A 23,266-nucleotide genomic window follows, 5' to 3' on the forward strand; every position below is an offset into this window, starting at 1 on the left:
CAACCTGCGGGGCGCTAGCCGCGCGACCAATAATGCGCTACTATGGAACTGCACAGATATTAACATCCACTCGCCTAGATGCACCAAGAAGGTCTAGCCTTGCGAAGGGCGTGCTACCTCATTCCGAGCCTGTCTCTCACGGTGTGGAATTCTCTGGATAGAACGACGTGCGCAACAGCTACCCTGGAGGCCTTCGCGGGTGCGTACAATAGGACAGCTAATCTTACTTACTTGTACGGTGAGCCCTTAGATCCGGAGAATTCCCTACCGCAAGAGCCTGTGCCTCCAGGCGCCGCAATCCTAGAACCTTACAAACACACCCCCGGTCGAACAATGGACCGATACAGCGGCGCAAGCGCGATGGAAGGAGGAGCTCAACTGCCTCATTTCGATGACCTTCCCTCCGTTGAGGGCATGCCTCAGGGCTGTGCATGGGGAGTCTTCGATAAAGATGGGAAGAAAGACTTGCTCGGGACGCTGAACCTGCTGACGCCCGCTGTGGTCGCCGAAGCCTGCAAGGAGGCTCGAGATGGCGTTTCTATCTCGCTCAAGTATGTTTCGAGGAATTTGCGCTCACTAGGACGCTGATATCGCGAAGCTGGCCTCTTAATGGCAATAAGATCCCGATGGGTCGTGTTGCTCCGACGCACAAGGTGATGAAGCTTAGTGAGATGGGGCTCATTCAGGGGTGTGGCTGGGATGACGAGCTTACGTTTAATACGCAGGTTGGTGTTCACCTAGCCTGCTATGCCAGTGCTCAAACTGACAGACTCGATTAGGCGAGCAGCCAGTGGGACAGCTTGGTCCATTGGCAGCACCAAACTTCCGGGCTGGCCTACAACGGAATCAAAGTAACTCAAGAGGGACTCTGCGCTACTTCCACGGATGCGAATCAGATGCCGACGCTGGATCACTGGCATACTTCCGGTGGCCTAGTAGCTCGCGGCGTCCTGATAGACTTCAAAGCCTGGTACGAAGCAAAGGCCATTGCAGACGGCAATTCCGGGGAAGAAGCCATCTTTCACCCCTTCGGCGACCATAATCGAATCACCGTCGCGGACCTTGAGGCTGTTGCCAAAGATCAGTGTGTTGAGTTCCGCACAGGAGACGTGCTCATCATCCGCACGGGCATGACCGAGGTCCTCGAAGCTCCGACTCCTGGGGACTTCGCGAAAATGCAGAAGATGCAGATTGCAGGCATGCACGGTACACTTGAGGCCGCGAAATGGCTTTGGAATAAGCACTTCGCTGCAGTGGCAGGCGATTCGGTATCGTTTGAGGCTTTGATGCCGATCAAGGAGGACGGTTCGGTAGGGAGCCCGGAAGACCTTGGTAAGTTAGTCCAGTCGCGAGGTTTCCTGTAATTGAGTAATGACTTTGGGGTACAGTGTTGCACCCTTGGCTCCTTTCCATGTTCGGAATGAGTATCGGTGAGCTGTGGGACTTGAAGGCGCTGTCCGCGCATTGCAAGAAGACGAACCGGTACACGTTCCTACTTACTTCTGCGCCGCTCAACATTCCAGGACTCGTCGGGTCGCCTCCGAACGCGCTCGCCATATTCTAGAAGAGGAGTAGTTTCGGGTGTGGGCTATGGTTATCGGGATGAAGGAAGTAATAGACGTCGAGGGGAAGTAAGTCCGCCGGAGGGCGCCGGTTTCGGGAAGCTAGGGCGGCCAAGACAGACAATATTAAAAAGCCCCCACCCCCGACCTCCCATCAGACTATGCTTTCTACTGCATCGTGAAACTCGTCTTGCTCGCCGTCTTCTTCATCCGCAACCGCATGGCCAGCCGCCCTCATGTCTGCCACGAATCGGTTATATACATCCGGCCCCAAGTACTTCGAATATTCGAGCGGTGAGACTGGCTCGCCTACCCAATTGCTGACATGAAGGGGTCGAGTGCGGAGTCCGTTTCCTCTCAGATGCGGGTCTGCTCCCTTCTCCAACAAGAATCTGACCTTCCCGCATGGCAGATTGTCCTCCCTATTGCTGTACGAACCGACCGCGTAATGAAGTGCTGTCCAACCCCACTGATCTCGTCGATCAATATTACCCATGCCATACTTCTGGCATAGGTGCGCAAGCGGTGACACGGTAGACGCGAGTTCAGCCGCCAGATGCAGTGCCGTTCGACCATCTGGTAGTGCTTCGTCGAGTTTGACTCCGCAGTGTGCAAGGAATTCTAGCGCAGGAATGGTGACGTCTCCACTTCGCATCGCTGTGAACAAAGCGGATGACCCATACTCGTTCGCAATGGAAAAGTCAATGTAGCACTGGTCCAGAAGAAGTTGCAAGAAGGGCAGCAAGGTTTGTGAGGTCGAATTAAAGGCCTGGACGGCCAGCGTAAGCGTGGTTAGTGTTTGCCCAAAGATGGTCTCGTGGACAGAAGCGTCGTGTTTTACCAGCAACCGGATAATATCGAACCAGATATCTGTGCGCGGCGGCAACTGCTTGTATGGGATAACTGAATGGGCCGAGGAGCTTTTGGTGCCAACGAATCCGCATGCAGCAAAGACAGGAAGACTGATAAGTAATGTGAGACGTGAGCACAGTCAAGAATGAGGTCTTACATTCGCTCATCGTCTCCCATGTTGGGATCTGCACCGGCTTTCAGGAGGCATCTGACTGCTTCCGTGTTGGACGAGTCTAAGGCGTGTTCGATTGCGAGCTGCCGGGATACTTAGTACCGCGAGGAATCTGCTGGAAATAGAGGACTTACAAGAAGCGGGGTCTTGCCTCGGCAGATGGTCCTATCGTACAGAACACCCGCGTTATTCCGAAGGCACTCCTCAATGGTGCTGACGTCCCCTCCTCTACACGCAGACATGAAACGAGACTCTAAAGGGACTTGGTTCTGAACCCTGATATAGCCGGGAAGGATGCAGATGCTCGACCCAAATTGCAGGCGTGCAAACTGTAAATAAGCCGATATAACCTTCCCAGTCCATGAAGGCAACTTATATCCAACGTGTATCTGCAGTGTATCCACGTCATCGGTGGTGCTCACAGTATTCACTGAGCCATAGAAGCCCCACCTTCGTAACCAACAATCCTCTGGCAGAACATGACCCTTTGGCGCTGTCTTGAGACGTAAGTCACTGGACTTGTTGTTTCCGTAGGCTGGAAGTGAACGGAATCGTGTTGTCGAAAGGCGTGGGTTAGCTGTCGAGGCTCGGGCACTGACTTTATTGTCGATCGCTCGAATGGAGGCGAGCGTATGTAATGAGATGTAACTAGGGGGAGGTGAGATAAGGGGTATTATATATGTATAGGAGGATACGCACTGTTGAGAAAGTTGAATTAAGATTTCCAGATTGATCTCAGCGTCTCGGAGATGGGACAGCAATTTCCGCATAGTATCTTTGCCCGTCAGAGCGAATTTGAACCTGGTTCGGATTCCGGGATCCTTCGCAGTGTATCTTGAACACTCAGACCGTACGACCTGGATGGATTTCTCCACATCTTCCAGAGAGGTCTGTAGTAGGCTTTGCAACTCGATAGGGACGGGCGTATCCATGTGAAGACCACCTAACGTTGACCTAAAGGCACGGAGACCCCCATACAGCCGAGAGAGCTGGGCTTGTACGCGCTTTATTTCGGATGGAGCGTCTTCCATGTCTTGGTAAAACTCAGCTAGAGTCTTCGAGGCTTGTAAAACGCAGCCTAGCAGCTGGGAAAACGAAGCAGCGGCGGCGACCCCAGCCAGAGCTTCGCCTACCCCAGACATGCTCACGACTGATCTGTGTAGAAGGTGAACTAGCAGAATATTTTCCAGTTGTTTTTGGTTGGTATTGCCGCAACGGACAGCACGCCTGGGTGGAGCCCTGGAGTGCTTATCGATGGGTTCTAAACTGCGGAGTCGGGCTGAAAAAGATCAGCCAATGACCTCAAGGGAACATGATCAGGTAGGCATAATAGCAGCCTCGGGTCTCCCTGTAGCCAATAACAGGAATTAGCAAGCGAAGGCTGATACGAGGCAGATTCGCAACTTACCTTATGATCACACAGCCTCGTCCCGCCTTTCGCCAACAACTCATCCGCTCTTGTCAACGAGTGTTCCATTCACCAGAGTCTACACTCTATTGCAAGGATCGAACCAAATTATTCGCAGTACCATTTTCAGCGCTGCACCTGGCAAGCAATGGAGAATCGGGACACCATGGTAAGGCCGACCCCGTGTAGCCAACGGATGTGAGGCGATAGATGAGTGTTCTAACCTTTGGCGAAGCCACAGCTCGCGGAGCACATTCAAATAGACGGATATCCCTTCGAAAATGCAATAGTGGCCGGCCAGGATCCATACACTGTTGCAAATGGGGGAGGGATCGAGTACAGATGGCATTGCGTAGGGCTCGGAGCCTCGCCGCTATATCCACTATTCTAATCTGTCTCACTCTAGTGTTACTGTGGGGAGGCCGACAATTCCACCAGCCTCAATAGCCATTGTACTATATGTTGCCATCATCGATGCAGCGGTTGCGTGATTGTGGAGCAGTGCAGACTATAGCACTGAGCGAGGGCTTCAGTTCTTCCGGACTTCTTGCCGTGGAAAGACCTGTGGGGCGTGTGCGTGACACTGGAGCGGTTGTTTTAGTTAATGTCAGTTGAATTTGCGTCGTTTCTGTATATCTGTCGATGACCTACTCTTTTCCTGGGTAGCTGAAGCATGTACCACCCATTTCAACAACTGTAGTGGCTCATGACTGCGGCGAATGAATTCTTCCTCGGTGGCGTTTAAAATGGAGAAAAATTTAGCTGTTGACCGCGGGAATCTCTTATCTGTTATGGTTTGCAGCGGTCCTGACCCAACGCGGCAACGGCAGAGTAGATTATATATGTGTTCTCTTATGGGCGGGAAGCTACTAGTTTGCGGCCGCTTAATGACTTGAGCTGTTAGATATTGCAATGCACCGATATAGCGCTCTGGGTAAATGATGCGTAGACTCGGAGGCTGATAGGAGGTACGGAATGTTGGACCTCATGGTGCCAACTAGCTTCGTGGATCCCGAGTTGGGCAATGCGGTAGTGGGTCGTCATTCTCATTTTTGGTTGAAGGAGGGGTGAGATGAACTATATTGAGATGAACTATATTGAGATGAACTATATTGAGATGAACTATATTGAGATTGGTTGAGTCTGTCGTCTTAGCCCAGGCTAAGGATGGAAAGTGGAAGGCGAGATATCGTAGATTTGAGGGTATCGAATGACGTCATAGCGATAGTACTAGCACCGTGCTAGTTCTTCCGGACTACCCAGGTAGTGACGAAGAAGCTAGCTGTATGGCCTTCTCTCTGGATCCAGATAGGGCCTACCATTCCTTCTCCATGAGTCCCTCGTACCTCGTTGAAATCGACAAATGTCTAGAGGATACCGAACGTGCCGTCTGGCTCTGCGGCTGTTTGATCGCAACACTCTATCGTCTCGATGCCGCTTAAAGGTTATTCATCGCCGTATTCAGGATGAGGTTCGATATGAATTCTGTCCTACACGCATAGAAGCCCTCGCTTAGATAAAATAGGACGTCTTGCGCTTGGCCCCAAGGAACAGCAATGCTACACTTCTCAGCGTCATTTCCCACTTTAAGGCATTGTCGGCAGGCCAGATGCGGTAATAATATCCTCTCCAGGGCGTATTCTCTATAGTGTATTACCTAGGTAGGTATTGTCCCAAAGCTCGAAGCCATACCCAGTTGGGATACCAATCTCCCATTGGTTGATCAGCTTCATCTCCACGCCTGCTCGTTCTTCTCTGCACCTAGTATTTCGCGAAAACTCCGATAGGCATCCGCTGCTCCGAGACCTTTGGTCCGATCACATGTGCCTTTTCCCGTTCTGGAAACCAATCTCTCATTTGTTGAGGAGCTTCCCACTTCCCAAGTGCAAATGGAGTCGGGCTTATAAGAGACTCTGTCAACAGGATCTATCTCGTAGCCAGCTAGTCGACTCGATATCGAACCCCCTTCAGCCCTTATTCATTGCCCACCATGTTCTCCCCGAGCTGGATCAGGTCCCAGCTCATCACTCTCCCCGTCCCTCCAGCCTCTTCCTTCGCCGGCCGCACATACATCGTAACAGGCGCTAATAACGGCCTTGGCTACGAATGCTCTAAGCACCTAGTCTACGCCTCCGCTGCACGGGTGGTCATGGCCGTGCGCTCCGAAGCCCGCGGACACAAAGCGCTCCTCAAGATCGAGGCCGAAACAGGGAAGAAAGGCGTCGCTGAAGTGTGGCCCCTCGATCTGGGGGATTTCGCCAGTGTTAAGAGGTTCGCAGAGAGAGCGAAGACGGAGCTTGAGGCGATCGACGGCATCGTTGAGAATGCTAGTATTGCTCTCAGCGAGTGGACTCTAAGCGAGGGTGTTGAGACCACAATGGCGGTGAATGTCCTGGGTACTTTCCTTTTGGCCGTGTTGTTGCTGCCCAAGTTGAGGGAAAATGCAATCAAGTCTGGCGTCGCGCCGAGGCTTACGATAGTCGGGAGCAATATTGCTTGGTACCAAGGCCCCGGTTCAAGTAGTAGACTGTCCTTTGCTAACTTGTAGGCAGTAAGCAAGACCTTTCTCTCCTTTCATTTGGGACGTACTTGCGCTATATCTTACATTAGCGAGCTACGGGCAAAAGTTGGAGTCCGTCTAACATTTGGTATTTGTACCCTAGCTATTTGAACACCCGCTAATTGTACTGCTATCTTAAGTCATGGGCACTAAGGGGCAGTTGGAGCGTATTAACGAGGATATTATCGAAGGGTTGAACGTGGAAGGGAAGTGGCCGATGGACAATCCTAGGTACGTGCCGACACGGCGGTCTCATCACTTGCGACGATCGTGCTGACAGGAGAGTTTCAGGTATGCGATAAGCAAGCTGCTCCAAACGTACGCAACTCGCCAGCTCGCCTCCCTCCTACCAGTCTCCGAAACCAATATCATAATCAACTGGCTGAGCCCCGGCCTCTGCAAAACAGGCCTCGCGCGGCACGCCAAATTTTCGAGTCGTATGCAGATCGGTCTCGCGAACTGTCTCGTTGGTAGGACGGCGGAGATGGGAAGTCGCACGCTCTTGCACGCAGTTAGTGCTGGAGTGGAGACCCACGGAAAGTATCTGAATGATTGCGATATTAAGGAGGACGAGATTCCAGACTGGACGTCGAACGCGGAAGGGCACAAAATGCAGGAGCGGGTGTGGGCGGATATTGTTAGGAGGTTGGAAGAGGTGCAGCCCGGATGCGTAAAGCGGGCTTTGGAACCCTGAATTTGAATATGAACGTCCATAGGCCGCTCCAATGCTGAGTTCCCACTGAGCTAATGCTTCAAATGCGTTTGGTCGCTTGAATCCAAAGTTGTTCCGCAGGTGCACTGTGGAGGCTAGCAATCCAAGGGAATCGGGCGAGAGCTTCTCGAAGTCCAGCCCACTCCACTATGCCAGCATTCCCCACCTCCTGTGCAATTCTTGGGATCAACCACTTGTCATCAGACGTACTAAGAATAGAGAGGCGGCCGATAAACAGGAGCCATAGTAGTAGCCCTTCCTGATTTGATATATCCTGGTGATAACCCTGAACGAAGCTTCGAAAACGACTCGATAAGGCTTCGTGATGTAGCAGTCTGCGCCGACCGAATTGAAACATCAGTGTGGTCAAGAAGGCTATCATGCCCATTTGGCACCCGTAGTCCAACGTGGATCCGTGATAAGGACTAGAGAATGGACCGGGTTGGAGAAGGCGATAGCACAGTGCTAACAGCGTCTCTTGGAATGCAACTGGACCCATCTTATTCTGTGGAGAGGAGCGATCGAGTACGTCTGCGAGGCTGAATACGTCGTTCGCTATACTGCGGAGTGTATGCTGAAGATTTTGGAAGGCTACCGGGAGATGCGGCGCAGTGTAGTTTTGTGGATATCGTGCAGTGAAGCGTATTTCCTCCAGTCTCCATTGCGGGACGCACCCTGCAGAAAGCGCAAAATCAATATCGGCGCGGCATGTCTTCTGGAGGAGAATAGGATCGCTAAGCTGCGCGATGCCGCCCTTCATGTCAACAAGCCGTGAGAGCCCGCGCATGTGGATCCGCCAGCTTGACATGTCGCCACGCAACTGCGCATAAATGACGAGGCCAATAACGAGAGCAAATGTCAGTTCAGACAGTGCTTCATCACCCGAAAGCCTTCGGGCTAGTAGTTGAAAGGTCTGCGTGAGATGCGTTAAAGCGAGCGCGGAGGATTTCGGCTGGAGTAGATAGAAATCGTTGCACGCGGATATGAGACAGAGCATAAGGTGGAAGTCTAGGGGATCAATTAGAGTGTATCACGGGAAGGTGGAGAGCAGAGGCCCTTACAAGCTTCATCCCCAGTCATCCATTGCACCCACATGCTATGCTCGTAATCGAAGGAATTGCAGTACTCGTGAGGATAGACGGCATCGCTGACAACAAGGAAAACTGCTTGTAGTAAGCTCTGGAAAGTTCAACTCTCGGGCAATGCTGACATTGACGGATCACATTTCTCGTATCCGGCGACAGCTCGGCCGAGAAGGGCAGGGTCGAGAACTCGTGGTCGATGAAGCGCTGGATGTTTCGGAGGGCGCTACATACTTCAAGCCGTTCCGAAATAGCAGCAGCTTTGCCAGGCGCCTTCTGCTTGCCCTTGCGAATAGACGTTGCACGGCTGCGTCTCGTAATGGTCTTCCCTGCGTTCTTTCCTTTCATACAGTGGCTTCGAATCGCCTTCCTAGCTTTCTGATCGATGGCACTATGATCAACAAACTGAAGCATGGGCGCATATGGGGGTGATCGAAAGAAGCTGCACTCCACGAAAGTTGGCCTTTGGCTAAATGTAGGAGAAAGAGGGCCAAATGAAGTTTGAAGTGCTCGAAGCGGACTTAAGGGTTTCGTCCGAAGCGACCTAATCCGAAAACGGTTAGCGCTACACATGTTCTAGAAAGGCATCAGAAATAGTAATTCTGGCTCGTTGCCCTACAGTCAATCTTCAGTCCAGGGATGCTAACCTCCATCCTACCTCCTCCAACAAGTTGCACAACGCATCCACATCCTCAGCCTCGCAATCTGGAAATGCCGCAATAGTCTTCTGACCCCCAACGCCACTCATTTGAAACCCATATTCCGCTCCTCTCCTCCCTCCCGCAATCCACTGCGTCGGCCCAACCCCACAATCAAACATGTAATACCGACTTTCACGAATCTCAGAGACTAAATCATACCTCTGCTCAAACATTTCCTGCTCCGCCCAGTTGCCCTGGCCCAGCGCGAAGTGCCGCAGGTGCGGAAGGCCGGATGCGAAGCGAGGCAGCACATGGTGCCAGCGAAGCAGCACGTGGTGCCAGCAAAGGTCGATGTTTTTGAGATAGATGGCACGCGCGAAGGCAGTTAGAGGGAAAGGGTCGAGAGAAGGGAAGTTGGGGAGTTTTTGCGACTCTTCCAAGCGCAGGGCGATGACAATGGGGCAGTCATCCAGAATGAGTTCCTCGAGCGTTGCGCCATGCGAGAGGATCCAGTCGATCTGCCAGTCGTATGCAATCGTAAAATTGCCCAGCACCAAGGACTTTAGCTTAGGGAAGTGAATACCGCGGAGGTCGCAGAAGGGGAAGATGCCCCAGAAACAATGCGTGCCGTAGAGAGTCAGATGCGTTAGCTGAGGCTGCAGCGGTCCGAGCCACTGCGCAGGCAGATCACTGGTAAATCCCCGATGGCATCCCTGCAGCAAAATGCTGGTCTCCGGTGCTGCATCTTCGGTCTCAGTGGTGATCTGCAGAGCCAGTTTCTTCAGCCTGCTCCTCACGGCCTTGAAATCTTCAGACTCGTATATCTCTTCAAGAGTCCAATCTTGCAGATTCTTGACCGTTAGGCTATCCACGCTAACCGCAGGTTTCTCGAGATTATTTAAGCCTTCGAAAAATGCCTCAAGTACGTCGGTGCGAAACGACTGCGTCTCCGCGACTTCTTTATCCCATGCATTATAACGGCCAACAGCGGGCGCGGCACACTCCCTTGCGAACTTCAACTCCACCTTTCTTAGATTCGGAAACTTGAAGACGGCGCGTAAAGCGTCCAGGAATGATTCTAGCGGCTCCTTTTCTTCGTTTGAAGCCCAATCTGGATCGGCATCGGGGTCGTCGTCCGTGTTGAAGATGACGGTTCTGACGAGCGGGTTCAACTTTTCTGATTCGAGAATATGCGTATATTTCGCTGCACTCTCGTCGCTTGGTTGAAGAACGATGGTACTAAAGAGTGCTTCCGTTGCTATTGGAAGGGCGTCCTTGGAGACGAAGCGGAGAGATTTGAGGAATTCGGGGTCGACGAACTGGACACACTGGCGTTGGAGTTCAATGGGGAGTTGGAGCATGATGCGGGAGGGGGAGGAGCGTAAAGTCAGTTTAGCCAATGATTGGGGATTTAGATCCAAGAATGATCATGATTGTATGGAAGAAAGAAATCCGGGCGCTTTTATGAGGTTCAGGAAGCGAACCCGTACTCAGATCTAAGCGAGATGGAAAACTAGGCAGCTACGAATCAGACGCGCTCGGTAAGACGCCAAGGTGAAAGGAGCGCCATCCCTACTACTTGCGTATCTGAGTGATTCCCCAAGGCACATCCTCTTAGTTGGGCATTAACTTCATGGAAGTTCTGCTGCCGTGGGTTTTCAAAGCTTGTGACACTTCTTCAGCGCCCTCACGCTATTAAAGCTCTGAAGGACACCATGAACAACGATCCCTAGGGAAGTGCAGACGAAACAGTTTATTAGCCGGGTATTAGCGACGGGTCGAGGAAAGACATCGATCTATTCTAAGCTACCAAGCTTGATATCAAAAGGTCTTCGGTCTCGAAGGACCCATAGCCAGGAGCATTCTCACACGAATCCCGTGGCGTATGCGGACGACAACCTAGTCGAGCGCGGAAGATCAACGGAAATGAGATCATGCCCTACACCGCTCAAGACGCGAGATCCATCCATCCAGGAACAGCCGTCTTCCTCATCTCTCCTCCCTATGTCCGACTAAGTCACCTCCTTGCGCAGGCACTCAATACTCATATCCACACCCCCACGCGCCAACGCGTCATTGTACTCCTTATTCAGGCGCATCATGCTCTTCAGCCCAGCTTCCTTGATAGCGACGCAATCGAAGTGTCCTTCTTTGGTCTTGTTGTCGAAGTACACCTGGATGTAATTGCCGTCCGGGGCGACGACTTCCACATAGTCGGCGATGTTACAGAAGTGCTTGTTGTCGCCAAATTTGTAGCAGTTCTAGAGCGTGTGATTAGCAAAACGTCACTGAAATAGCCAGGGCCGACAATCCAGCGTGGCGTCGTGTCTTGACCGATAAAAGGCCTCACGGATAGCTGAGGCATGCCGGTAGTATACATACCTTCTCATCCAAGCTCATCCGCTCCACAACCCCCGCAATCGTCCCGATCATCAGCTTCCTCAGCGGATCATTCTTGCCATACCAGCCTCCCCTCACAAAAAGCTCCATACTCCCAACCTTCACCTCCTCTCCTTTGCGATAATTAACCGGGATGCTCTTGGTGAAGGGGTAGCCATGCTCCTGGTGGCAGGAGGAGTTGCCGGGTGCGCGCGGGCAGAGGTCGTCGATGGCGTGCCAGACAGCACTGTAGAGCGAGGACCCCAGAAGGTCGCCGACGTTCTGCTTGTTGTTGCCCATTTTAACGAGCACTTTGTGCTTGTTGGCACGGGGGAAGAGGTCGCCGCCACTAGCCATCGCGCGCATCTCCGCATCGCGAGTGGATAGGGCGTCGGGAATGAGGATTCCATCTATGCCGAGTTAGCCAGATCCAAATGGGAGGCACACGTTTGCGCTTACTCGACCCGACTTTGTGCACACGGAGATCAGGTACTGCAACGGCGATGGCGGCGAGTACCGTGAAGAGGAGTAGAGAGAGCTTCATCGCGGGAATTGAGAAGTTGCGGGCACCAGTCGTTGAATTCCAAGCTGAGGTGTAGGTTCGACGGGTAAGAGAAGAGGCACCTGGGTTAAGTAGAAGTGGGGTCGCGCGTTGCGGTCGAGTGCTTCACTATTACAACTGCATGGCGCCAATGGAGCAGCTGAAGTGAAAGCGGGACATGGTCATGTCTACACACTCGTCGGCGCCTGAGCGAGAGAAACTCGTATCTTTCGTGCATCCTGACATTCACAGAGCCTGTTGTAAGGTATGGTGTTCTCAGTCCGAGAGTCCTTCTGACTCCTGGACTGACGACTGGCCTTGGTCACGCGGGCCGTTCACCGCGATCACATGACACTCTTTTCGACAAAACCATGGAACCCATGGGTATTACTGAGACGAGACGTGCACCCATCCAAAGCCTCGATGAACTCAGAGCCTAGAACGGCATAACTCTTGAATACCAAAAAGTCTATTCCTCTAATCCTTCTTATACACCCCAAGCATCCACGCTGCTCTTAGCACCGCCAACCCCCACGCCATCGCCATCGAGTCCCAGATGACGTTTAACTTACTCCCCATAACCTCCTTCCAGCCGATGGCCACTTCAATCATAGCGATATCCGCGCTCTCCGCCAGCATCAGCATCTCGACGTCGAAGATCCAGCCTTCGGAGTGCATGTAGGGGACGATATAAGGTAAAGTGGGGCGGCTGAAGAGCTTGAAGCCGCATTGTGTATCCTTTATAGCGGCGGTTGCCGGCGGCGTCATGAGCCGGAGGAGAAGGTGGAAGGAGTGCATAAGGAAGTTACGTAGCTTGGAGCGCTGGGGGAGGTTAGCTTGGCTCGGTGCGCTGGATAGGATAGGCGGATTGGGAGGGGAGAATGGGCGGGCAGATGCGGAATACGAACTTACCTTAACGACGGCCTCGCTGCCTACAAGATGCGCTCGACTGCCGATCGCGACTCCTCTACCCTCTTTGTCCTCGATTGTTTTACAAGCCTCAACCAGCTTGTTCAAATCCGTAAATCTCGACGCACCATCGGCGTCTGCAAAGACGACATACTGCCCCCTGACGTGTCTCATGCCATGCGTGACTGCACCGCCTTTCCCCCTATTCTCCTCAAGAGCAATGACTCTGATGCTGCCATGAGGGATGTGCTCCGGATGCGTCAGGCCCGACTCCCAGGGTCCAGAAGCCGGGACCGAATGTTGGGAGAGCTGGTGTTCGCGCGCAAACTCAAGCGCTTTATCAACCGTGGCGTCGGTCGAGCCATCGCTCACGATCAGGATTTCCCAGCCCTTCTGCCTCTTCTTCCCGTTGTCTTCCTCCCCTTCGCTGTCATGCGCGCCTCCATACGCTTTCAGCAGATAGTCCACGGCCTCTTCGAGCATGCCGCGTAACCGCTCCTCCTCATTGTAGGCGGGCACCACGACCGACATGAAGAGTTCGGCCTCTTCGATCGGCATCTGCGGAGGTAGCACGACGCGGCCCGGGCCGGCTCTCTGCTTCGCAACTTCTTTCTCAGCACTCCATTTGTCTATCCAGCATGGCAGCTCTTTCGCCTCGCTTCTCTTCCCATCGGGAAGGATTGTGGCGTACTGTTTCTCGGACCGGCGAGGAGGGCGGGGCACGGGCGCGACAAGGTTGAGGGCGATGTATAGCTGCAAACCTGGATTAGCATATCCCTTGAATCGCAGCACATGCTGGGAATAGCGCGGGGAGAGCAGCGCTGGAGCGATGCGGCAGCTCGGGAGCAAAGTTGCGCCAACGTACCCAGAACACAAGCGCGGCACAGCAGAATCCCAGCGCCACAAGCAGCACCCAGGTAGGCGGCATCTCCACGCGCTGCGTCGGAAAGGAGTCGAATCCATACGGCTTGTCCATGGCTAACGCTTGCACACTCTGAGCGTGCGTCCACAAGCTCAAGCTACCTGCACGAAGACGCCGTGGACATGGATGCGCGGCAGCAGGCCAACAGCAGAAAAGGCAACGCTCAATTGCCCGTATGGAAGCGACAGCAAGGCGAAGCAACGAAGCAACGAAGGAAGGAAGGGCAGCGAAAGAAACACCCAGTGCGACAGTTATCTTGGGCCGGGCATCCACGCGCAACGCGGCCAATTGACATCTGAAGATGCAACGTGGACGCTGACGTCTGCCGAACGGCAAAACCTCGGGGGAGGCCAGAGCGGCATCTCTGTCCGTCCGGGGCAAAGCGCTTCCATTTCAAGTACATAGACTACCCTCGTCCGGAAGATCATGAGTCGTAGCTTGGACAATACCAGTAGTGTCCTATGATTGCCTTCCAAAATGCCCAATCTATGCCGTATATACAACCCATCCACCGAAAGCAGCCGCTCGCTATGAGTATCCAAAACGCGGTACAATGAGAGCGCTCACTGCTAAGTTATACCACAATAATTCAGTAACATGTCGATATGAAGGCAAGAAGGTCAAACGAAAGTCGTTGGACGCGCTCATCGAGAGGCCCTCTCTTCATCCTGCTCATCACTCCACGACTGCGCATGGTTTCCATCATCTTCGGGAAGGTATACTGGAGAATTATTAGCATGCCGGGGCAACGGTAGCAATAAAGTCTATACGTACCATGCGGTCGAACAAACCAGCTACACACAAACGCCATGCCGAAAGTCACCGTCAAGCAAACAAAGACCGTCTGCCTATACTTGCTTACGGTCGCGCTGTAGATGCCGTTGAAGATCGTGGGTCCTAGGACTCTCGCAAAAGCGTGCAGTAGCCCTGTAGCCCCAAGCAGCTGACCGACACTGTCGGGAGGGACATGCTTGGTCAACGCGGACCCAAGCGTCGGGCTACCGATACCGCCAACAGCTGCTATAGCCCCAGATGCGACAAACAGACTCTCGTTCCGGGCAAGGGTGAAGCCGAGGTAGCCTAACATGTCAAAGAAGACTGCAAGGCGAATGAGCGAAAGGTCGAAGCGGTCCGAGCCTGAGTTGCGCTGTTTTGCCGCGCCATCCTTCCCGCGCACAAAGCGGGTAAGCAAAGGAAGGATGACAAGCAGGGTGAAGACGCGTGAGCTGTTGACAATGCTGACGAATCGACCGGACTCTAGTTCTTGCCAGCCAAACTGGCGCCGCGTATAGACCAAAACGACACCCATCGCACCCATCGCTACACCAAACATGATGGTGTCTGTTGCGGCGAGGAGAGCCAGGTTTCGGCGGAGAGCTGAACTGGATCCGGGGCCGGTGGGCCACAGGATCTTGAGGGGCGACAAAAGATTGATGGACCGCAGTTGGTTGATCCAGTCTGAAGTCGGGCCCAGCCTCTCCACCTCGTCGCGATGCTTCTCACGAGCAGCTTCTTGACGCGCTTTAGTCAACGACTCGGGTATAGCCAGTGTCAAGAACAGGAGGAAGATGAGGTGACAAGCAAGCGCGGCGTAGAAGATTAGGAGCACGGCTTCCGTTTTGCCGACGTACTTCTCTCGCGCGTCAATTATGTAGCCGGCGAGAACGGGCCCAATTGCTATACCGGTGAAAAGGCAGGCGTGGAAGTAGCCGAACGCTACGGCCCTTTTGGCTGGAGGCGTGCAGTCCGTGGCATATGAGTGCGCAAGGGCCATGCCGAGAATGAATGAGCCTGAGAGACCGTCCAGCGCGTATCCCACCAGGATCCAGTTGACGTGGACAGTTTCGGGGTACTTGGCAGCCAAGATGGTCAAAACTTCTCCGAAAAAGACGCCCAATGTTGTGAAGCAGAGCAGCTTTTTCCGTCCGTAGCGGTCCGAGAGCGCACCGAGCTTCGGACTCGTGACAGCTGCCAGGATTCCAGAGCAGAGGTTTCCGTAAAGGAGGAAGAGGGAAGAACGAGAAGATACTGCGTCCGTCTGGCATCGATCCGGCTGTTGCCCAGGGTCCAATGGATCGCTTATCGGACCTTGCGACTCATAGTATTCGTCGCACACGAGATCCATGATCAGATTCAGCTTAGGAACGATGATGCACCCATATGCCAGCGTAAAGAGGAAGAAGGGTGGAAGTAACCAGAAGATCTATTCCATGTTAGGCCATCTTCGTTCGGTGTCGTGTAAGAGGCGACCTACAGAAGGCTTCTTCCACCAGGGAAGGCCGCGAATCTCCGCCAGCCCAATCCATTCCGGCGCACCGTCTTCACTTCGACTCGATATGCTTCCTCGACTGCTTCCCCCATCGTCGCTCAACAGCGGAGCTTCCTCGTCCGTCTCTGGGCTCGGCGAGCTGGTGCCGGACTTATCAGGGCCCTCGTAGGTGTGGTGCAGCTTCGAGGACGAGCCATTGTGGCGCGAGCGCGAGCGCGCTCGGAGCTCCTGTTCTATGTCGACGTCGTCGACGTTTAACACAGCGTCGGTCGAAGTAGACATTGTTGCGCTTCAGGGGCGGCGCAGCGTGTGCGCTGGGGAGGGTTCGGAGATAGCGGGGAGTCCGTCGCGTTGGAACGTGGAGGTGCCGAGAAGAATTATCAAGACCGCGGTATCATTGCTGGCTGCTGGGCAGATAGGTCTGTCACTGCGGACAATTAGCATTCAGTTCTCTCAGGTCCGCGAGAGATTGTGAAATGCGACGCACCACGCCTCGAATTGTCATCAAGCTCGGCCTCGGGGGCTACGTACCTCAGCTTACCAAAAGACGCCGTCAACTAGCCAGCCACTGAGAGTTGAACAGCACAGCCGTGTTGTAAGAATAGGGAAGGATGGTCAAAGCCCGTCCGCAACATGTGGTCCGCTATCCGTCCAGACGCATGACAGGCGCAGTGTTCCACGGTGCGCTGCGTGGCCTCGGGCTTCATGACGTACAGCATGTTTCGTATAGCGTCGGCGATTCGAACGCGCAGCGCATCCGAGATAAGGCTAGTCTTGATGCGGTTAGCTTCTCTTCCACGTGCCGTACTATTCACCTCTCTCCTTACTTCTTCGTCCACGCTTCTTTTGACTCGATTTTGAACATCGATCTCGCGATCTCGCAATCTCGCAATCTGGCAATCTGGCAATCCTAACGCTTGCACCATTATCGTTGCACTCAGTATTCGCTACCGTTCTCCCATCTGCTCGTCCAATATTTCCATATCTATTTCCACGCAACGCTCGATAGAAGACGAAGGCGTGCTAGAAGAAGTCGTTCACACCTTTTACTAAACCACCAATGCTTCATCACAATACCGTCCCCTAGCTTGTCAGCTCTCTCTCTCTCATACTAACTATACGAACAGCACCCACCGAACTCATCTTTTCAATCCTCACGGGTTCGTCGACAGTTCCAGTAATATAAACCGTCTGATCGTAGTCTGTACATCCCGAGCTTACCATCAGCAGTAAGTTCAGAGAGCGAGAGGAATGGGGTCAGTCCGCTCAGTGCTCGCGCCAGGGTCCACTCCACCGTGCATAGTCTCACGATACCGCGTTCAAGACACACTGCATAGACCCGGCAATCGCCTTTGGTATCGTTACAGTACCGAGCGTGGCGTGCACTTCGAAATAGGCGCTCATAGTGAAGTTTCCAAGCAGGCATGAGCATGGCCTCGTCTCGTCCCGGCTTACCTAAGGATTATCGATGCTTGTTCCGCTCATGCTTGTGGCAGGCATCAATCCTGTTGAATGTACTGATTCACGGGCGGCAACGTTCTGCCGTCTTAGCATGGACTATGTTGCTTCCGCTCATGCTTGCATCGTGCGTCAGCACTCTTGTACGCAACGCAACGCACACTCCATCCCCGGAATGCGAGCGGCGATCAGGGTGTGTAAAAATCTCATGAGCCGCTTCATGTTGCCCTTCGTGCAACGTCCGTTGAATAAGGCTCTGCAGTTCTCATCTCCGCAGATATAGATCGACGCCGTTCTTCACAGCGTATTCTCCATTGCTTTTCTCGCTAGACGATGTCGAAGTGAGTTAAGGGCGTTTGGCCTGGAGCAGCAGTACATTTGGATATTTGCTGTATAGTTAGTCCATGTGTCCAATTTAGCATACAGATTCCGACGTCCCCATTATGCCATATCCTTATCGAACATTCTCAAACTGACTTCAACGTAAAAGACACATCCGCTTACCATAACCCAGTCCGCGACACGTCATCTGGTCGTGAAAAGCGGACCATAGGTTTTCGACTCAGCAAATTGACTTCTTCTCCCATCCTTATCCTCACATTTGCTCACTTCTCGATAAAGCCAAACCTCATCTCCAGCTAGCAAGATGGTGCGTCACAGCTGAAACACCTGTAAGAGGAATGACAAAGAAGGAAGGCGCGGTATCTAGGAGGAAGGAGACCGGACAAAAAAAGCGAGCGTTGAGCTCAGGTGGAAGTGCTAGAGTTAAGAACGGAAAACGTATGTGTTTGGATGTCGTAAGAAATCCAGCGACGAAACTAGAAGAGGGTTAGAATACGCTAGGGCTGGGGAAGTTATCAGCTCACTGTTGATAACCGGTAGCCAAGGTGCAACACCCTCTCTGTCCGTGACTTGATCGTGCTGGCGAGCTCCAGGTAGCGATCCTCTTCATCGTGTTCTCTCGCAAACCAGTTCTCGGGGAAGTACGATTGGCTCCAAATCTGACCACGCATCAGATAATCCTCGGGCAGAGGCAGGTTATCGGCTTGGTCCGCTGGGAAGACGGCACCCGGCATGATTTGTTCCGGACGTTCAGACTTGACTAACGTATTGAGGAAGGACACAAGTTCGGTCCAAGGAGCGTGGTCGATAAGATGGGCAACGTATTTAATAGACGCAAAACTGGAAAGGAACGAGAGAAGCACGTGGACGTGAGGAAGCACGTTCTTGTCGCCAATGCGGCGGAGGACTAGCGAGAGTGTCGACATGGTCAAGGAGTAGGCTTTGGTGTACGTAAAATCCGTAGAAAGATTGGCCAGCTTCGGGGCAACTTCTGATTCGGAAATAGGAGGAAGGGACGGTTCCGGCTCGGCGGGTGACGGAGACTGGCTATCCTCGTCAGATTGCGAGGATGGGCTTGCCGGACGGGCCTGTTGCTTGCTGTGGAGGGCCAGGATCTGCCGGAGGACGGAGTCATCTGCACCATAGTCGAAGAGGCCTGCAATGTTGGTCACGGCGATGTAAACCCCCTGCTCTTTCCATTTGGCAGTTACACGGCCGATGTGGTTGTCCAACTGGTTGAGGAAGGCCAAACGGGCGTCCTGGAATCTCTCCTCGGAAAGTTTGCCAAACAAGACTCCATGAGCTTGGATAAAGCTGGTATCAATTGCAAGCGCATGAGAATATGAGGCATTAGAGCGGCCAAGAATTGGATCCAGCAGCGTTAAGATGGATTCGCGGGCGCTGGGGAAAGGCCTGACGCAAGTTAAGGACCTGGCGTAGTAATATAGCTGCTGCAAGGCGTTGGGCCGGGCCAGGATCGCCAGGTGGTGATATAAGCGACCAACGGAGGGATTCTTATCGGCGGCCTTGGAGTACCAGGATCTCGCGACGCCAGCCCAGGTCTCTCTGTCCCGGATATCCTCATCCTCAATTGCCATACGGTAGCGACCGAGATCGCCTAGACATTCGATCCAAGTATCCTCAAATGCGGGCACGGTCTCATAGAGAAGAGCCATCATCTGGTAGGCCAGATAAATGAAAGCAAGCATATAATCTATGCTCTCAGGAAGCCGGCGTCGCAGCAACTCAAGGAAAGAGTGAATCCCATGCTTCCACATGCGCGCAGGCATCGAGTACTTCGCCGCCAACCTTTTTAGAGCAGGTGACGCCGAAGGATGCTGGGATGCGAGGAAAAAGTCATGGTGTTCATGTAGGAGAGTTCTATGGAGAGCAATGAGCGCCTGCCAGTGATCGCTTGCCAACCTTGAGTTCGGATCTGAGCTATCTTGTAAAGCAGCTGCTTGAGCGCGATCGACATGGATACACTTGGTCTCTACCATAGTCAGACCGGCATAGATAGATTTCACTTCGGAAGCCAGTTGTTCCTGGGATATTGGCCTGGAGTCCGGCTGCAGAAGAAGACCGGGGTAGCGTGGGTCATATCTCTGTATCTCGATGAGTCCTGGTTGGCGGGGAGGGGTCGGGGAAACCGAGGGCTTGGGGCTATATGTCTGGGCGGCGGGACCTCGATGGGCCAGCGGACGGGTTGGCGATTGGGGCGGTTGGGAGGACTGGAATTGGCTGCGGTTGGCCTCCACTGACCATTCGCTCGGTGGCTCTGGTGTGGACCGGTAAGGGGATGCAGTACCCCGCGAAGTGTGGGCGGGGTCGAAGAGTCGAGGGTCCTTGGGCTTCGGCCTAGGTCGTTCCGCCACAATGGTATGCGGCATGTCTCTGGCGAAGTCCGGGTCGTAGATGTCTGTGTGACCGGGGACCTTTCCTCGGCGAGCATGGAACTCGGATTCAGCGGGCCTCTTCTTTCCCGAGTAAGGGGACTGGCGGCCCTTGGCTGGGTCCAGTGACAGGGTGGTGATATCGGGGGCGGAACCCCCACCAGCGGTAGCGTCCGAGGATTGGTCCACGCCCTTCCTGCACGAGGAGTCAGAACATGTGCCTGACGGGTAGGGCATCGTATGACTAATCAACTCTCTCACTTACAACTTCAGGGCCGCCTCTCTCACCTGGGCACGGGCCTGGGCGGGGTCCATGGCCTGCACAACGGGTGCATGTTCCACAGTGGCATGGCTGAACAGCTGGTCGGCGGTTTGGAAGATGCGGCCGTGGTGGCTGCAGTAGGGACAGGGCCAGGCGTCCGTGGTCGCGGCTTCAGCCGTCTTCGCCTGGGTGCGCAACGCGGCGACATATCTCGAGTGAATGTCGACGTTGCTCATGGTTCGAACCGCAAATTCTTAAGCAGCAGCCCCGTTCCAGATTTAGACCGCGGACTGGGCGGAGATCGAATCGGAGGTAGCAGGTTGGGCTGTTTCCTGTCCTTGGCATTTGGCCAAACGCCCTACGTGGTGACTTGGAGGCGGCTTGAACAACCGGACCAGTGCCCGGGCATGTAAAGCTACTGGCTCGTCTGCGCTTGTCGTCCTGGAGCTTGCATGGGTTTGAGGGCGGTATCGCACGCTCTGGGGGCCGGAAATGGGGGAAAGAAGAGTGCAAAGAGGGGCGGCGGTGGTGACTGCGTGCGCTCGCCGCGGCTCGTCCAGTGGCGGGGTGAGTGAGTTCGGCGCACGGTTCACACGGATGACGGCGGGTATATTGACGTGCAGACTGTGCGTGGGAAGGCTCGAATCTGGGTGCGCGAGCCCTCAGCGGAGGCGTGACGTTTAGTATGGCGGAGGGAAGGTTGGGGGTGAGGCTCAACTGCGGTTCGCAAAAAGGCGCACCACCAAGGCAGCAAAGTAGGCAACGCATGTGGCCCGTGCGCAGTGCTGCCTCATGCAGCGCCTGCACCACCATGCTGCGTGCTCTCGCATCCCGCCTGCCCCTAGCCCATTTCCGCCTGCGTCATCTTCGTCCATCAGGCGGCGGCGAGCGGTGGCGGCCGCGCTGACGGGCTGTAGGTACTAGGCGGCCGACGCCTCGATATATGTATCCCGCCCACTGCAGAGCCGCCTGCGCGCGTCCTCCGTGGCTGTCGCTGGCCAGCCACGCGCTGATGGATGGCGGCATGGGTACGCGAACCGATCTGCTTCAGCCGGCGTTGCCTTTCGCCCTCTGGCGCGGACGGAGCAATGCGGCTCTCCCACGGCCCACGATGCTGACGCTCACCGGTCTCGCTGTGAAGCACCATCCACCTTTAAAGCGTCGTTAATCTTCCGGATCCGATGCACTCAGCGTCCTCTTTCAGCCCCAAACGCCTTTCAGACGCTGACTCTCCTCTACATGAGACCAGTATTTCTCCCTCGTCGCCTTCTTCGCCCTGACCAATGCGTTGCCCGAATACGTGCTGGGCCCCAAAGAGGCACTGGCTGCCTACGGATCGCCAGGTAGTGTTTCGAAGCACACAGCCGCAGCAGCGACGCGCACCCACGCTCCACTCGTTTCATTAAGCATTTCACCGGATCCGCAGAGCGCACCGAAAACGCTAAGTGAGTTATTATCGCGACGACCAAAACACTAAATTAGAACAGGCGGCCGCCCACCGCAATGAGGCAGAGCATTCCGGGTCCACAGTAGGACCGGCATCCTACCGAAGTACCTGCTCTTGTTCGCCGCTTTGGGAGCAACAACGAGATCTAGCGGCTAACAGCCGTAGCAGGAAGAGGAGCCTTATGTCCTATTGGCGACCTCGATTCCTGGCGCACGTGGTGCATCTCAAACCTTGGAATCGCGCCCACGTTCCGCAGGACTCAAGCAAACCCCCTTTCGCAGGCCCCCTTTCGCAGGCCAATACTTCCGGTGCTACCTTCAGCGGTTACCAACGCACCCGAGAGAGTTGCGTTACAATCTGCATCCCGTGAGCCCAATCTGCACCAGACGCACCACTACCGGAGGCTACGCACTGCGTCAGAGTCGGACATAGTATCAAAGCAAGGAGTCGCCATACTGGCATCGCAACACGTAACATCCTCCCAGGATTTTCCTTCTAAGCCACCTTGTCAACGGCATCTGCCCGTTTGCGGATCCGCTAAGACTCTCAACTCCGCAACGGGCTCACCGTGTCCTGCTTTAGCACCCAAAGACGTGGCATCTGGAAGAGGAGGACCTTTGTAGAACATCACCAGCCCGAGGCGTTGTTGTCACGCCGTGAGCGTATGAGATCACTCCATGTGGAATCTCTCTCAGCTGCAGCTCTGGGGCCGAAACTAGAGCGATTGGCGCGCCTCAGACCGAGGGACGCATGTCACGGAACGCATCAGGCCGCTTCAAGAAGACGCCATTTCGGTCATCAGGACAGCACATCCAAGACTACAAGCATTATCGAAGGACTGTCGGCCCGCTATGGAGGACTGGACTGTAGGGCATCGACTTTGTAACTTCCATCAGGCCTCGAGTATTGGCTTGGATGCCGCCAACACGCTGATTGAGGGTTGTTCTATTGACGTACGCCCTGCAGAGTCTCTCGGCATCGGGCATGGCTCCATGTTCCTACCAATCAATTACTTTGGGCTTAAATGGTCCCCACGCCCGAGACGAGCCACAAGCAGGCTCTTGGAGGTTACGGGGCAAGATTCCGGACGCCGCTGCCAAATTTGATGTTCTCGAAGGACGTCATATCCTGTGCTGGAGGTCCGCTCACTCGAGAGGCGACAAGCCACCCGTCTCGCATTGCGAATAGTCTTCAAAGGATCCCAAGGTAACCGCGGTAGTAATGCTCAGATGTACGCCGAGCATCGTGTCATAGAAGCCCGAAAGTAATCACCGGCTGTTAGAAGTGCACTCAAGATCGCCGAATGTCCTCCATTTACCCAAACAATACCGGCTGAGCGGATCAGCGGGGTACAC

The 23,266-nt window shown here is 54.2% G+C and overlaps 10 protein-coding genes across 10 annotated transcripts; 2 read left to right on the forward strand and 8 right to left on the reverse strand.

Moving 5' to 3' along the window:
• The first annotated feature begins 23 nt into the window (after positions 1 to 23).
• On the forward strand, positions 24 to 1,640 carry BU26DRAFT_328809 (uncharacterized protein). The gene is made up of 4 exons (XM_033822158.1): positions 24 to 551; positions 599 to 725; positions 780 to 1,332; positions 1,389 to 1,640. The coding sequence occupies exons 1-4, from the start codon at positions 79 to 81 to the stop codon at positions 1,562 to 1,564; spliced, it is 1,329 nt and encodes a 442-aa protein (XP_033683195.1). The 5' UTR covers positions 24 to 78; the 3' UTR covers positions 1,565 to 1,640.
• Positions 1,641 to 2,637, reverse strand: BU26DRAFT_328812 (ankyrin). Its single transcript, XM_033822159.1, has 2 exons — positions 2,572 to 2,637; positions 1,641 to 2,524 (listed from the first exon to the last, which is right to left on the reverse strand). Exons 1-2 carry the CDS (start codon positions 2,589 to 2,591, stop codon positions 1,717 to 1,719), a joined length of 828 nt encoding a protein of 275 aa, XP_033683196.1. The 5' UTR covers positions 2,592 to 2,637; the 3' UTR covers positions 1,641 to 1,716.
• A 2,992-nt stretch (positions 2,638 to 5,629) lies between these two features.
• On the forward strand, positions 5,630 to 7,248 carry BU26DRAFT_485684 (NAD(P)-binding protein; the record flags this gene model as incomplete). Its single annotated transcript, XM_033825892.1, has 3 exons — positions 5,630 to 6,507; positions 6,695 to 6,785; positions 6,846 to 7,248. Exons 1-3 carry the CDS (start codon positions 5,985 to 5,987, stop codon positions 7,246 to 7,248), a joined length of 1,017 nt encoding a protein of 338 aa, XP_033683197.1. The 5' UTR covers positions 5,630 to 5,984.
• Positions 6,901 to 8,826, reverse strand: BU26DRAFT_519922 (uncharacterized protein). The gene is made up of 3 exons (XM_033829177.1): positions 8,477 to 8,826; positions 8,328 to 8,429; positions 6,901 to 8,274 (listed from the first exon to the last, which is right to left on the reverse strand). Exons 1-3 carry the CDS (start codon positions 8,760 to 8,762, stop codon positions 7,307 to 7,309), a joined length of 1,356 nt encoding a protein of 451 aa, XP_033683198.1. The 5' UTR covers positions 8,763 to 8,826; the 3' UTR covers positions 6,901 to 7,306.
• Positions 8,827 to 8,974: 148 nt separating this feature from the next.
• Positions 8,975 to 10,437, reverse strand: BU26DRAFT_458336 (uncharacterized protein; the record flags this gene model as incomplete). The annotated part of the gene is made up of 1 exon (XM_033824977.1): positions 8,975 to 10,437. Exon 1 carries the CDS (start codon positions 10,348 to 10,350, stop codon positions 8,977 to 8,979), a length of 1,374 nt encoding a protein of 457 aa, XP_033683199.1. The 5' UTR covers positions 10,351 to 10,437.
• Positions 10,438 to 10,819: 382 nt separating this feature from the next.
• Positions 10,820 to 12,101, reverse strand: BU26DRAFT_605703 (uncharacterized protein). The gene is made up of 3 exons (XM_033835611.1): positions 11,828 to 12,101; positions 11,372 to 11,778; positions 10,820 to 11,250 (listed from the first exon to the last, which is right to left on the reverse strand). The coding sequence occupies exons 1-3, from the start codon at positions 11,910 to 11,912 to the stop codon at positions 11,002 to 11,004; spliced, it is 741 nt and encodes a 246-aa protein (XP_033683200.1). The 5' UTR covers positions 11,913 to 12,101; the 3' UTR covers positions 10,820 to 11,001.
• Positions 12,102 to 12,140: 39 nt separating this feature from the next.
• BU26DRAFT_519924 (glycosyltransferase family 2 protein) lies at positions 12,141 to 14,031 on the reverse strand. Its single transcript, XM_033829178.1, has 3 exons — positions 13,684 to 14,031; positions 12,822 to 13,571; positions 12,141 to 12,731 (listed from the first exon to the last, which is right to left on the reverse strand). The coding sequence occupies exons 1-3, from the start codon at positions 13,744 to 13,746 to the stop codon at positions 12,387 to 12,389; spliced, it is 1,158 nt and encodes a 385-aa protein (XP_033683201.1). The 5' UTR covers positions 13,747 to 14,031; the 3' UTR covers positions 12,141 to 12,386.
• Positions 14,032 to 14,071: 40 nt separating this feature from the next.
• On the reverse strand, positions 14,072 to 16,436 carry BU26DRAFT_519926 (tetracycline-efflux transporter-like protein). The gene is made up of 3 exons (XM_033829179.1): positions 15,995 to 16,436; positions 14,515 to 15,943; positions 14,072 to 14,461 (listed from the first exon to the last, which is right to left on the reverse strand). Exons 1-3 carry the CDS (start codon positions 16,289 to 16,291, stop codon positions 14,385 to 14,387), a joined length of 1,803 nt encoding a protein of 600 aa, XP_033683202.1. The 5' UTR covers positions 16,292 to 16,436; the 3' UTR covers positions 14,072 to 14,384.
• A 1,801-nt stretch (positions 16,437 to 18,237) lies between these two features.
• BU26DRAFT_382889 (uncharacterized protein) lies at positions 18,238 to 20,613 on the reverse strand (the record flags this gene model as incomplete). Its single annotated transcript, XM_033822593.1, has 3 exons — positions 18,238 to 18,285; positions 18,334 to 20,398; positions 20,468 to 20,613. Coding segments are annotated over 3 exons (2,259 nt in total), but the record flags the coding sequence as incomplete, so codon positions are not given.
• On the reverse strand, positions 20,381 to 21,380 carry BU26DRAFT_329069 (uncharacterized protein). The gene is made up of 2 exons (XM_033822160.1): positions 20,468 to 21,380; positions 20,381 to 20,394 (listed from the first exon to the last, which is right to left on the reverse strand). The coding sequence occupies exon 1, from the start codon at positions 21,275 to 21,277 to the stop codon at positions 20,636 to 20,638; it is 642 nt and encodes a 213-aa protein (XP_033683204.1). The 5' UTR covers positions 21,278 to 21,380; the 3' UTR covers positions 20,381 to 20,394; positions 20,468 to 20,635.
• Positions 21,381 to 23,266: the final 1,886 nt, after the last annotated feature.

Source organism: Trematosphaeria pertusa (genome assembly GCF_010094035.1).
Source record: "Trematosphaeria pertusa strain CBS 122368 unplaced genomic scaffold BU26scaffold_8, whole genome shotgun sequence".
Taxonomy (NCBI): Eukaryota; Fungi; Ascomycota; class Dothideomycetes; order Pleosporales; family Trematosphaeriaceae; genus Trematosphaeria; species Trematosphaeria pertusa.